This window comes from Corvus cornix, chromosome 20 (genome assembly GCF_000738735.6).
Source record: "Corvus cornix cornix isolate S_Up_H32 chromosome 20, ASM73873v5, whole genome shotgun sequence".
NCBI classification, from domain to species: domain Eukaryota; kingdom Metazoa; phylum Chordata; class Aves; order Passeriformes; family Corvidae; genus Corvus; species Corvus cornix.
In genome coordinates this window covers 8,554,232-8,568,671 of record NC_046349.1, presented here as the reverse complement: position 1 = coordinate 8,568,671, position 14,440 = coordinate 8,554,232, and the positions used below count along the sequence as shown (strand labels likewise).

The 14,440-nt window shown below is 44.4% G+C and overlaps 1 protein-coding gene across 1 annotated transcript; it reads right to left on the bottom strand.

Annotated features, from left to right (window-relative positions):
- Positions 1-436: 436 nt before the first annotated feature.
- Positions 437-13,286, bottom strand: PCMTD2 (protein-L-isoaspartate (D-aspartate) O-methyltransferase domain containing 2). The gene is made up of 6 exons (XM_010396872.3): positions 13,192-13,286; positions 10,492-10,820; positions 9,117-9,219; positions 7,163-7,334; positions 6,223-6,346; positions 437-4,714 (listed from the first exon to the last, which is right to left on the bottom strand). The coding sequence occupies exons 2-6, from the start codon at positions 10,796-10,798 to the stop codon at positions 4,332-4,334; spliced, it is 1,089 nt and encodes a 362-aa protein (XP_010395174.1). The 5' UTR covers positions 10,799-10,820; positions 13,192-13,286; the 3' UTR covers positions 437-4,331.
- Positions 13,287-14,440: the final 1,154 nt, after the last annotated feature.

Below are 14,440 nucleotides of genomic sequence, written 5' to 3'. Positions count from 1 at the left end.
CCTTGCCTATCTCCCCTCATGACAAACGGGATGTTGGTGGGAGTTCTGGAACACCAGCAATCCCAGGCCCCTTACTCTCACATTAATTTCTCTTATTTTCCAGCACTGTGACAAAGTCTTTAAAAAGGAGCGTGCAACCCTGAGCAACAACCAAAACTTCTCTCCTGAACACCAGGAGTGAAGTGAACACTTGTGTCCCATGCTCCAGCATTTCCAGCCTCTGCTACACAGGCTTTTCACACCTGTAGAAAGCAAGAAAGTTGGGGGGGTTCCCTCAGGTGGGGTTTTTCTCCCCTTCACCCTTTGTTTTATTTTTTAACTCTCCCTTCTGTCCCTTTTTCTGCAGTAAAATGATTTCCCTCAGGGGACCTGCCCCCTCTCTATACCCCAGGGAACTGTGATGTTGTTACGTTTTACAATGAAGTGAACATAAACATCATCTGACAAATTTAATTTCCAATACCATTGGTATGACACATCCGTGGCTTTCCAAAGCAGAAACGGATTTTCTTTCAGCACGCATCACGTGAAGGAAAACATTAACGTTGGACTAATCTCCTGTTATAGCTGGGTAAAGGACATTTATCATACACACAGATGACAGGAAGAAACATACAGACAGGCAATTATGCTATGGAATAAAGGTTAACAGATTCACTTAATTAGCAGCAGCTGTATTTGCTATTATGATCAGATTCCTACCACAGCTGAAACCAAAATATTGTTCTCAGTGCTGGAGAAATGAAAGCCTTGAACACCAGCTCTTAAAAATCCACGTTAATTAAACACTCAGACAGAGCCCAGGGACAAGAGGGGAGCTGCAGTTCACAATGCACAGAACAAACTCCTGACATGGTTGGCTTAGGCACCTCCTTGAAGTACAGAAATGGACTAAATCACCTTTTGACATGTGTTGTTTATACTCAAACAGCCAGGGAAGTGAGTTCACTCTTTAACCACTCTGATACATTAAATCTAGATCAGTTCTGTGTGTGCTGACCCCAAAAATCATCCTGCACAACTGCATGACGTCAAGGTTTGGAACTCATCAGGTTTGAGAGATCACATTCTGCAGAGTTCATCTAAAACTATGCACCTGCACCACATGATTAAGCAATTTTTCTCATGGTTTTGTGTCTTGACCTCCAATCATGGAAATAAGCACTCACCTACAAAGTATTCTAATCACAACATGATGCAAAGCCATGGTAAGAAGGCTAAAAAGTCTTTACTGAATTTATTGATACAGAAACACTTATTAATAAAGTTTAAGATGCATAACACTTCTGCATGCCTCAGGCCAAATTAACTCTCGTTTCTATACAGAGATTTTTCAGCTTACGCACTCATGACTAAAGCAGCTTGAAGTTCAGTTCTTTTTGCAAATTTACTGCAGGATCAAAACGTAGAAGGAGTCACACACAAAAAAAAAGTGACAACTACTTAGAACACAAAAGGAAACAAAGCAGGTACAATTCCTGGACAGCTCACAGATCCATACAAACCCAGCTCTGCCTCAACCCCTCTGTTAGAAATGCCTACAAAACCACAGTGCAAGTGCTTGTGCACAGGGAAAATGTATTTACAACTGCCCTTTATTTACAGGCTATAAGCAATACTATTTCACAGTTATATTATACATAAAATTTCTACTATCTGCTTAGATCTGTGGTTTTTTTGGACAAGGGGACAATTTGACAACCTAGAACATAAATTTCCTGTATATATATATTTATTTATTCAACCTTATCCAGGAAAAAATAGCAGTATTTATGCATCTTATAGAAAGCTACAAAAATCTAGCAAATGCAATAAAAAAGGCAAATCTGGTGAAAAATCTGATAAAATACCTTTTGCAACTGGGGCTGGGATGGGGATAAAAATGAAACAAGGGATAAATGAAAGATAATCCTCTCTCAACCAGTCAGCTTTAACAGAATCTCTGCAAGGCTTACCAACAGGAACCTGAAGTTTAATGTCATTTTTAAGGGAACTTCTTTAAAAGTGTTGTGACTAAACTGAAGGATGACCTGGCAGCCAAAAGCAGGAGGCACCCTGTACTATGGAGGGGTGTGGAAATTGTGCCACAATCCAGAAAGGCACATACCTGGCACGACACCTATTAAGCAGAATTTTCCAACCAATAAGAGGGCACAGCCTGTAGGGAAGCACTGAGAATAATTACACACTTCTATTAAGCCTCTGTTTACCACCACATTCAGGACTTGCATTTGTAGAAAGAAATTCATGGGAGTTGCCAAAATCACAGGACGGGGACGTGCACCTTTACAGGAAACCATCAGCTCAGTGGCCACAGAACGGCCCCACTGCAAATAAGGAAATCAAAATCCAAGGGAGAAAGACAGCTTGGGGGTACCATTGAGACCAGAAGTGGAGACAGGAAACCAGAGGCAAAACCCAGCCTATGACTGTGTTATGTGCCAGCAGCCACATGATACAGGATTATCAGATAATATTCCCAAAGAAACACAAAAATCCTGTTAAGCAAGGAAAAGTTCTCCACTTCAGGCTTAGACATACAAGCAACTCATTTATTTTCAAAGCCACACAGAACTTGGAAACTATTTTTCATGAAGCAAGTTGTGCAACTCAGGACCATTTGGCAATACAGTCTTCACTCATTCCTCCTCAGAAAATGAGGAGACAGCACACATGAAAAAAACCAAAACATATCAAAGTGATACCAACTTAAGTGCTTCTGATGGGGCAATGCCTTAACACAGCTTCATTGCCTACTGGGAGAGCCTTCCAGCCCCCCAGCTTTAGGACCATTTCACATCAACACAAACTCCAGGGTTTCTTTCCAGCCTTTACCAGTTTAGGTAGATTTTTCAAATAGGCTGAACCAAGTAAACCTCTTCTAAAGACAGTATTTTATTGTCCACAGACACCGTGGCCTCCCCATTCCTGGAACTGCTCAAGGCCAGGCTGGATAGCATTGGGAGCAACCTGGCCTAATGGAAGCTGCCCCTGTCCATGGCAGGGAGTTGGAACGAGATGAGGTCCCTTTAAGGTCCCTTCCAACCCAAACCAGCCTGTGATCCTATGATTCCATAGCATCTCCTTCCATCACCATGACAGAAAGACTTGGGAATAAAAATTACAGCTCACATCCACAGAACGGCAGAGTGACAAGTCCTTCCACGTGAGCCTGTTAAAATTTCTGCTTCATTGTTGCAGGAATAAAATTACCTGCCAAGCTGAGCAATTTCATTCCACTCTTGTGCAGGAGCTGCATTCCAGCCACCTTGCCACAGCAGGGGCACCCACAGAGGAACACACCTAAGAACTGCACCAATTTGGCTCTCTAGGCTGCTTTCACATTCTGCAGACTCTCCACAAAACTCCGTTTGGCTGATTTACTGCGCAGGCTGGTGCTCTGCACCACACTCTGTACGGCCCAGACGATCTAAGTTATCTCACACAACAGCAAAACCCAGATTCTGCTTTCAGCTTTCACAAACTCACTGCTCTGCAGCTCGTCTCTACCCCTTTCCCCATTCAGAATTACTCTGTAAACATTTCCAGAGACAACAGTCCCAACCCTAACTACCCCTGCATCCTGTCAAAGCTAAACAGCTTTGCAATTCCTCACTTGCCTCCTGTGCTTTAAAAAAAAAAAAAAACCACCAACTCATTCACCAGAACAGGTGTTCTCCATTAAAAACCAGCATTTTGTAAAACACTTTTCACTGAAAAATTATACGTAATTTATAGGCAAAACAGACCAACCAAAGGGGAGCTGATGCTTTCCTTCTCATTCAAAATCTGGATGCCACAAGGGTAATGCCAAAAATTCTTTCCTTTCTGTAAAAGTTGTGCTTTTTCAGATTACTGGAAGAAACAAGATTTGCCAGGTCAGGCTTTAACTAATAATCTTCATCCTCCATTAAACACACACCATGGCAAACACATGGCAGGTTTAGTGGGAGAGAGCACAGACAGGAAAGGTCTTTGGGGAACTGCTTAGGAGTTTTTCCAAACTCATATTCAGTGGAGCAGCCATGAGATTTTTAGGAATATCTCCTGCAGTTAGTTTTAAGGGAATTAAATCCTCCTTTCCATAAGCTGAGCACTTCACCAACTTGCTTCCTAAGGAATCCCTGCTGTAGGATAAAACTATAGCACACAACTGAGAAGAAAGAAGGAACTCAAAAAAGCTATAATGTCGAAGTTTACAGCAGCCACATTCCCCAGCCAGCCTACTGCCTCAGGTGTCACATTCGCAGGCAAGCAAGTGGGACACGTTTGTCAAGCCCTAAGGAATACTTTATTCTCTGCCTACTTCCCGCTTTCTAGAAGAAGGAAAACTACTTTTCCCTGTAATAAAGCAAGTAATACTTCAAGGGATCGGGCAAAGGCAGGCTCAAGACCTTTTCTCTCAAAAAGTTTACAGGAGGGTCTGGCTTTAGTTCAGAGGGTTTGGTTTCCTCCTCCTCTGGCCTCTCCTCCTCGATGTCCTCGCTGTTGTTGTTGTCGTCCGAGGGGTTGGAGATGTGGCTGGCGAACACCTCCTTGTCCAGGAACACGATGGTTTCCATGCGCCGGCGCCGGACCCGCCTCCGTTTGAACCTGGGGGGGTTCTTCAGCCCGTTCCCAGCCTTGCTCATCGCCTCCTGATGGATGATTTTCTTGATGGTGCCTCGGATGGCGATGCGAGCCAGGTCCTGCAGGCTGCGAACGGCCACGGGGGCTGCAACCAAACGAAACCCGTGAGCAGAGACAGAGAAACTCCCCCAAAAGTACTCCCAGGAAAAGTTCTGTTTGCTCAGATTAAATTAGGCCATTTGAATTCCCTGCTGGGATCACACAAACAGCTCTATTCAGCTCCTGTCAACTCGGATAAACTGTGTTGCAACTTTCCAAACAAAATTTAATTGTGCATTTCTCTCATTAAAAAACTTCCTACTTTGATTTCAAGTTCTCAATTATTGTAATCTTAAAGATTGTATGAATGCAGACTTAGTGCTGGGAGCTGTGACTGTTTAATGACACAGAAGAAGGTATTTTCCTGTGGTAGATAACTAGACCTGAAGTCTGTTTAACTCTTCCATAAAATGATTTTTCTATTGTACAGTTCCTTCAGCTTTGCCAAGCTCTGCACTTATAAAACACAAGTACTATTTATGCTGTTCAAAAACTGCTTCAGACTTAGTGGGTGAAGACAGGCTGGAAACCACTTTGTAAAAGTAATTATAGAAACATTACAGTAAGTTCCTGTATTAAAATGCCTCCCACATTAATGGTTTGGAAGACTGTTCTGTCTTCTGCACTTACTTGCTGCCAGCTCAGAAATGCAGCAAAAATGTTTAAAAAATGTATTGATGCACACAGATCCATGAACTAAAATGAATTAAAACTGATATAAAAAGTCCCTGTCCCAAGTGAGCTTTCCGGGGACCTGAGTGAAGGAAGCAGGAAATAATTACATGTAATTTACATGCAGGTCTCACTACAAAGTGAGATCATGCTGAAACATGCACTTATTGGACTTTCTAGCATGCTGTACACTGTTTCCTGAGCTCCTCTCTGTCCTGCAGACACCTTTCCAGGTTAAGGCCAAAGCCTGACTAATCTCTTTATGAAAGTACCTCTGTCTCCATGTGTTCTTAAGAGGCCTCTTGACATTGAAGTCTTAATCTAAAGATTGGGGCCACTGATAGCATTTCAAACAGCTAACCAAGAACTGCACAACTTGTATCCCTCAAGCATTCCAGGTTCAGGATAATTCTGGATTGCTGAGGGTGAGAATCTTTGAGCAGATAGAACATTTGTTCACAGGTACTGCTTGTGTATTTCCCCTCCTTGTGGCACAGTGCCCGAGAACCACGACAGGATTCAACCATTCAGGACTGGAACAGAATGTGCAAAAACAAGGATAAAACACCCTGCAAAGTCCAGGTACAACTTCACAAGAAATCATTTGTGTTTAGAATGATGGCCCAGCAGAAGGTGTTCCTGTCCACAGCAGGGATATTGGAATTGGATGATCTTTAAGGTCCCTTCCAACCCAGACCATTCTGTGAGTCTGTGATTTAGAATCTAGATCATACAACTCCAATTCTTGCACAAGACAGACAACTGTACAAAAAAAAGGAAGGGCTTGGAGTAATTTTCCTTGAAAGGATTCCCAGGGATGTTACAGCTCACAGCCAAGCAGCAGAAGGAACCTCCCTCATGCTCACAAATGTCTGTACTCACGCAAGTGAACAAGCTTTGATTTTCCTGAATCTGCATGGTTTGGCTGAATCAAAGGAGCAAAAGAAACAGCAAGAATCTTCTTCGTCTCCCAGGCAGAAGGACCAGTCCGAGTTATCTTAGTCAACTGAAGCAAAACAGGTAGATTATTGTCCATTGTGGGAACTACAGTGAGATTTTTGAACAAAAAAAAATGAACAAATGACTTTTCTGCCTGGACAAGTTGAAGTACTGGAAGCTGCAATAGTAAAAGGTGATAAGGAGAAACAATGGTGGTTTTTTGAAAAAAAACTGAGAACTCCTTGCAGGATTAGCCCCAAGTAACTTCATCTATTGCAACAGAGCATGGGCACTGGTAATTTGGGTCACTCTGCTTGCCCGGATCTTCCTCCAGGCTGGACCAGAGCAGCTGTGTCTGACCTCTGAGAAAACTCCTGAGTCACCACGAGCACTCACTCCTGAAAAGGTCATCGGATCAAATCTCCTACACTGACCCACTGCACAGCCTCGCACTGGGAAAAAACCCTGCACCCTGCTCCTCTCAAGTTCCCCAATAGAGGTAAAAGGTCAGGCACTTAACCCACTTTTTACTAAAAAGAACCCACTGACACTTGTAAAGAGAGACATCCTGCATGCTCTCTCACAAGCCAGTCAGGGTGCAAAATGTTTTGTTTTGCCATAAAGAACACTAACTTATAGAACTGAACAAAACCTAGCTCACATTTTTGCAGTGTCAAAGTAAAACTGTAATTAACAACAGATTGCAATATATGAAAGACTGCAGAACTACAAATTTCTTAAATATTAGGAATGTGCAGGACTGAAAACTGGTGCACTTAATTCCTTCTTCAGCCTGCTACAAGGGCAAGCTAAAGGAGCAGCTACTGACTAAACCAAGATCAAAATTAAGAATAACTGAAATATGAGTAAAAAGGCACTCAACCTTCTCTTCTAGAGGCATGACAAGAATTCCCCCAACTTTCAACAGGTTCTTCATGTAGTCCTCGTGCTCCTTCTGGACTCCAGCACCACAGTAAACACGGTCATACTGAGTGCAGTCTGGAGAAATCTCTAAACAATTGCCAGTGACAAAGGATGGCTCACAAAATTCAAACCTGAAAGTGAAGAAGACTTGTATTAGACAAGAATATGACAATTTATCACATAGATTATTTTCACAATTCTGGAAAAACTGAACTATTAAAAACTTGAAAAAAAAAAACCAAAACAGTTTTACAGTATTTCTCCTCCAAAGCCCATCTATTCTAGACATTATTGTAACAGACCTCAGCTAGAAGTCTCAAAACTACAGAACAGTGAGGTCAGAATTCATGGATTAAAATCTCCAAAGGGTAAGGACGCATAATTTCATACTTGAGCTGCAGGTAACTCTTCAGAATGAGCTACTTTTAGTCACCTGATGCTGACTCAGTTATAAAATGCAAGTACAAATATTAGACCTGTGCTTCCAAATGTCAAAGTCTTTTTAGGACTGCACCTGGGTTTATTTTTATTTTATTTTCAAAAGCTTTTAACTGGTTTTTAGATCTGGGAATTACCACCTGATGCTACAGAAGTAAGCTGTGCTGAAGCCAATGGAAGTTTTGCCATCAGCTTCAAAAGAACTGTGATTTCACCCTTCATAAAAAAAGACCTTTTGCCTACAGCATTTCTGACTCGGTTTAAGAGAAAAATGAGTGATTCTGTGATGCCTCTGGTTTTCTTACAGGCTCCAAAACTCCCTAAGTTTTAAGCCCTACATTTAAAGGCTGATTTTGATAGAAGGTGTTCAACACATCCATTCTTTTACTGGTATCTTGAGCGGCAGCTCAACATAGCACCTATTTATTCCTAAACACTTCCTGGAGCTTTCTGGGTTTGCAAAGAGTGCTGGACATTCAGAGCAGCCAGAGAACAGTTCCTGCACACGCTGTTCCAGGAGCACAACCCAGCAGACATCACTCAGCAATGCCAATTTTCCAGGCATGTTGATTTCTGAATTCAGCTCGCTTTTGCTCCATAGCTATATTTGTCTGGAGAGAGAAGAAAGTCTTCCTTAAAACATCTACTCAAACAATAACAACATGACTGAAAAAAACCCTGTTGAGCACCATCCATGCCAGAAACCTTCAGTCTGCTGCCAACATGCAGAAAATACAACCCCCTCCTCAGCAGCTTCCCAAGGCAGCAGGAACAGCAAAAGGCTCAATAGCCTAAAATCCTGCATGTCATGATTTTAATTTTCTTCCTCCCAGGACAGGAGGATATCAGGTATTCACAGATGCTTTGCTTCCCCGTTTGAACAAACTGTGAAACTGATCCAAAAATATGACAGCCACAACTTTTACTGCTGAGGTTACTATTAGCAATGGTTATCTGGCTGGGAAGTTATTACTTGTGACAGCAGCAGAATGGAGGGTCTAAGGAAGAACATAAATCAAACCCCAGGCAGTTTTAGTACCAACTTAATCATCATAAAACTACCTTCATATTTTAAAATGCCATTTTTCCTTCTTCTCAGATAAAACATATTAGGCCAGCACAGAAACCACTTCATAATCTCATCACCATGCAGGCTCTCCGATCACAAGCACGACCAAGTATTGTTATTTGCAAGTTTTAAGCCGTTACTGCAAGTGCATTTAAAAATAAACAAACTTCTTCAGCTCCCTCTAAGCCCTGCAACATCAGCAGTGCTATTAAAAACACAGCAAACATTTCCGAAACTCCCCCACGACACACACCAGCTTCAAAGGTCACACACTGCAGCTCAGCAAGCCTAAGGAGCCTGAATCCTCAGATTACCCTGAATCCAGAGGGGCCACATGGGAGCAAGAACTGCCCTGAGCAAAGCCAAAAGCACAAAATTAATCCCAACAGGCATTTTACATTCTTACTTGTCAAAGCTGTCACTTGTTTTAATGAAAAAATCCAATTTCTGCTTCGCGTACTCGATCACATCAGAGTGAAGCTCCACACCGTGGTTAACACCAAAAGGACCTGCAAGTGCAGAACACCAGGGAATGGCAACAGCAACAACACAAAATCCAGCAGGATCGATACACTTTGGGTTCCTTCCTCCAGCAGATTGTTCCATGAGTGTCAGAGTCAGTGTTTGTGTAGGGTCAGCTCTCTCACTGCTACAATGGGAACTGCAATCCTATACCTGCAATTTCTGGCAGCAAATGAGCCTCTTCTGCACAATTGATTCTGAATCATTTGCTCTTAACTATGCAGGAAACTTCTCTATAGGAGGGAAACACTGATGCCATTGCTGTGAAAGTGACCACCTGGAAAAAAATTCCAATGGCCTGCATGTTTTAGCACATCCATGTTATTTTTATACCCCCTTGCTGATATGCTAAAAATCTCTGCAATAAATCAGGAACAGTCATCATACATTGTACCTCAACTAACAGCAAAAACAAATTGGAAAATATAGAAGTTGTTCAACACTCATGCTTTTTATTCAGAACTGACAGGGTAACTTTTGCAAAACAGAATATAAATGCCCTGGAGCTACATATTGGTATCCTAACTAATGCCAACAAACCTAGAAGAAAATCACAAATGGGAAATGAGAGTGAGACTTCACCCTGAGAATAAACATCCCCGCAGTTAAAATTCTGGACACTCCCACAAAATTGAAGAAAGGACCCTACAGCCATTTGCTGTATCTATCCTGGCAGCACAACTCTGACTGAAACACTGCAGGGGGAATTTAAATTGTCCAATTACACTTTGATGATTTGCTTTGTGCCACTGTAGACGTGGTCACAAAATCAGTTCTGCCACACTACAGTGCTTCCCAGACAATATTCCCATCAGTGTGCTGGGCAGTTAGGAGTCAAAAGTGGATTTCAAACATGTCTCAGTCTAGACAGAAATGAACAAAAACCAGGCACAGAGCAGGTGCAGTCACAGCTTTTTGTGGACTTGCTCAGTCCCAGTTTCAACACTGTACTCCTGATCCTGACCTGGGGTCGTGCTTAAGTGGAAACAAACCCAGCTTTGTGTCCCCACCTGCAGGAATCCCCTACAGCCACCACGACATCGGTGCCTGTTCTGATCTGCCACAAAAATCTGGGTCCCATCCAGTTCCCGAGAGAAGGCTGTGAGAATCCTGATAAATTGCCGAGCTGGATTAATACATTCTTTACTTTCCCAGCTACCTTTTTAGCTCCATTAGTGGAGGAATGCCTCATCCCTGATTTCAAAATCTCTTTTTAAAGCTCTAACACAAACAGTTAATGTGACTGAAAAGGTATTTACCCAGGATGAGTCCAACCATAGAACTCAGATAACCAGTGCCACTGCCAAGGTTCAGAAACGACAGCCCTGGTTGCAGGTCCAAAGCTTCCATCACCTCTGAGTAAATGCACGGTGCTGAGAGATGAATATTTCCGTGCTTCCATGCCAAGTCCTTGTAAGCATTGTCTTTGAACTCTTCCAGGTAGTAATCTGCCCGATCAATGGCTCGGAATGCCTGTTCCACCAGCTCTGTCCTGATGTATTGGGCCTCCTTCAGGTTATCAATTAATTCATCGTTATCCTCTCCCGCACTCACTGCGCCTCCCATCTTCAGCAGCCTCCTATAAACACTGAAAGTGAAATAACAAAGCAAGGTGAGGTACAGAACGTGCACTCCAACACTAGATTACGCTGCTGTACATGGAGTATTTTGAGAGAGGTCTTTACATACTCCAAGGGCCACAAGCTCCAGAAAAACCTCACCCCAGCACTCCTGTCCCCCATCCCAACAATGGAAAACAAAAGGCAGCAGAGCTGGCATCCAGTACCTGACACCAGTGGGGGAAAAAAATCACAATAAGCAATTTCAATGTGCAAGGCCTGTCTTCAAACCCTCCCACCGTTTTACCAGCACATCAGCTTTTCCACTGAACCCTTTTATATAAAGGATTATTCCAGCTCCTGTGCTTATGGGTCATTTTTCACTGCAGGCCCAAACAACAGTGCAAGTTTGGGCTGTCAGAATTCTTGTCACACACAGACTTTCTACCTCTAACAGCATCAATGGCAACTGAAAAGACTAAGACACAGGCAGGAAATCCAGAAAAATCTCAAATTACATTTCCTTTGAACATGCATCAGGATGTTGATTGCACAGAGGTTCAAAAAACCCAACAAAATTCTGACCTGTCAACCTTGCTTACTTTAGCCAATGCACTTTAGCAAATGCAATTTCACACAGCTCATCTCCAGAGCCTGAGCCACCACCATTAGTAAAGCACTTAATGACACAGACGGCAGCTCCAGAGAGAATTCCCACTGCAGCCCACAGGTTTTAAAGGAAAATGTATAGGGGGAAAAAACCACTCAAAATTAACCTGGCTTTTTCTCCCCTTCTCATATGTTAAGAACAAAATCCCTTCCAGAAAGCACACCATGATTTTTCAAACGTGTTTATTTACAATGCCTTTCCCTGCTCACAGTAATAACCACAAAGCAGAAGCTTTGGAGTTCATTCCTGGGATCAGAAGATCTGCCTACAGCGAAATTGTTGGGGTTTATTTGTTACATTCAGCCAGAGCAAATTATACACTTTCATTTTCTGAGGAAACAAAGCAAAGCTACCTGACCGCAAGGAAATTTCACAGTTGTTCAAATAACACAGCATTCTGATTACCCGTAGAGGCACACAAAACAGGATATACTTAGGCAGAGAACTCGAGCCAGTTTTTAATCCATTCATGTCTCAAACACATCAATCCAGTTCAAGACCATTAAAAAACTTGAAATGAAATGCCACCCCTCCCCTTTCTACAGTTACTCCATCATTTTATCTACAAAAAATGATTGTGTTTTATTACTTCACAGTGGGAACACATCAGGTTGAAGGCTCAGGTGGGTTAATCTACCAATTATTTTTTTCCCCTTCCTCTTACATACACAAAACCTCATTGCATTTGCAACACAGGGTTGCCTGTATCTTTGGTCTTTACTTAACATTCCACATTAACATACTCTCTTCACCGAGGGCCTTGATTCCCTTGACTTTCTTTTATATATTTTTGTTCTTAGGCCTCCTTCATTCTTCCACTCTTTTTGCTATTTAAAAAAAAAAAGTATAAAAATCTACATTGTTAGATTCAAGGCAAGAACAAGAAGTTGTGCCTTTAACAGTGCTCCACTTTGGATCCCCAACAAATTCCTGCTGATGTATGCAAGCCCCACTGGGACAACTGGTCTGACCTAGTTTTAGCTCAGCTCCATGGACAACAAGTGCTCTTCCATGCTCTACACCATGGAAAACAACAACAAAAACTGCTGGCTGAGACATTCTGACAATGGGACCAAGGAATATCCACAGTGTAACAGGTGTCAGTCCCTTCTGAAATCATCACTTTTACTGCACGTTAACTTATTTCCAGTAAAATGCAGGCTTTATAGGCAGAACTTAAAACTCTGACATTCAAACTCCTCTCTTTATGTGATTGCACATCTGTGCTTCACTTGGTGGGAAATGGGAACCAAGTAGAGCTTATTTTTATTAAACTTTTCAAAACAAAACCCTCTCCCTCCGCAGCAAACCCAGGTGCATTTTCCTCACTTCTAATGCAAAACAGCGATTTCCCTAAATGTGAGCACGGACCAAGTCCACACGCAGAAATTCGGGTCGCTGCCCACAACAGAGACATCAGAGGCGCCTTTGAGTGTTCAAACATCCCCTCGTTGCCACCTTCCCCTTCGAGAAAAACAAACCAGAACACGAACCGGCCCAGCGCGACGGCAGGAGCTGCGCTCAGACGCCTGCAACAACACCTGGACCCGGAGCGGTTCCTGCCCAGGCACACCAACGCCGCCCGACGCTCAGGGCAGGGCTCAAAACAATACACAAGGCACAAAACTGCAGCTGCTCACGGCCAGCAGACCTGCGGGGAACCCCGGCCCCGACACGGCACGGGGAGCAGCCAAGGGGAGCTCGCTCAGTGATTCAGGCAACAGCGCTACCTCAGCGGATGGCTCGGCTCCGTTCGGCTCGGTGCCGTTCGGCACGGTTCGGCTCCGTTCGGCTCGCTTCGGTTCGGTTCGGCTCGGCTCGGCTCCGTTAGGTTCGGCCCGTTTCGGTTCGCCTCGGCTCCGTTCGGTTCGGTTCGGTTCGGTTCGGTTCGGTTCGGTTCGGTTCGGTTCGGTTCGGTTCGGTTCGGTTCGGTTCGGTTCGGCTCGGCTCGGCTCGGCTCGGCTCGGCTCGGCTCGGCTCGGCTCCGCTCGGCGCAGCCCAGGCCGGCGCGCTCGGGCTGTAAACACTGCCCAGCTGAGCGCCGGCCGTGGCACTGCGCACGCGCGGAGCGCACCACTGCCGCAGGCGGGGGGGGAAGGGAGCACACCACTGCTGCCCCCCTGGACCGTACCACGCAGAGCCGGCGCGGGGGGCAGGACTGTACCACGGCTGGTTCCGTGAGGGGAGTCCCAGGGATGGAGCCGGCTGGAATTGACCCCATCAGATCCAGGGAAATCTTCCAGCAGCTTCTCCCAGAAAGCACTCCGCTACCACAGCCTTGCCATGCACACTCAGTGCAGCGTACCAGGGCCAGACACAGACTGTGACTCTCGTTTTTCCCCGTCTGTCCCATCGCACTGCTCCTGGGAACATCTCCCCATCCCAGCGTGGATGCCTTTCCCCATTCCCGGACCCTCTGCCCTTCCCTTGTTCGCAGCACGAGGCTTCATCTCTACACCTGCTCCTCCAACTCATCGCCCAGTTGTCCCAGTTCTCCCAGTTGTCCCAGTTCTCCCAGCCTCGTGCCCTGCGATGCCGCTGTGACAGCGCATTGCCCCAGCTCCTGGTGGGATCAGGACATCCCAGGATGCGGGAGGGGATGCAGGGAGCGAGGGGCTGGGGAGATGCTGGTGAGCAGCTGGCACAGGCAGCCCTCCTGTGTGAAGCCTGGCCCAACACCAGGCGTCCTGGTATCACTTAGGCTTGGGAAAAAATCATCGGCAATCAGGAAAAAAAATTTGGTGGGAACTGGTTAATATTCTTCATTTTGAGCCGATGAACATCCTATTTGAGTCACATGCTCGGATTACCTTTTTTTTTTTTTCCCTGCAACCGTAAATGCCAGATGTGAATTTACTGAGGGATAAATCAGTGAGATGCAGATTCACCTGATTCCAGGGGCTGGGGCTTGAGGGAAATATGGAATATTGTGAAACTCCACAGTATCTGACTTGCCATTTGTGGCAAGTGTGACGGATC

Coding starts and splice junctions, on each gene's coding strand:
- PCMTD2 (XM_010396872.3), bottom strand. CDS start 10,798: ATGGGAGGCGCAGTGAGTGCGGGAGAGGATAACGATGAATTAATTGAT. Junction 7,335..9,116: donor ACAAGTGACAGCTTTGACAA/GTAAGAATGTAA, acceptor CTTCACTTTCAG/GTTTGAATTTTGTGAGCCAT. Junction 4,715..6,222: donor ATCAAAGCTTGTTCACTTGC/GTGAGTACAGAC, acceptor GTTTGGTTGCAG/CCCCCGTGGCCGTTCGCAGC.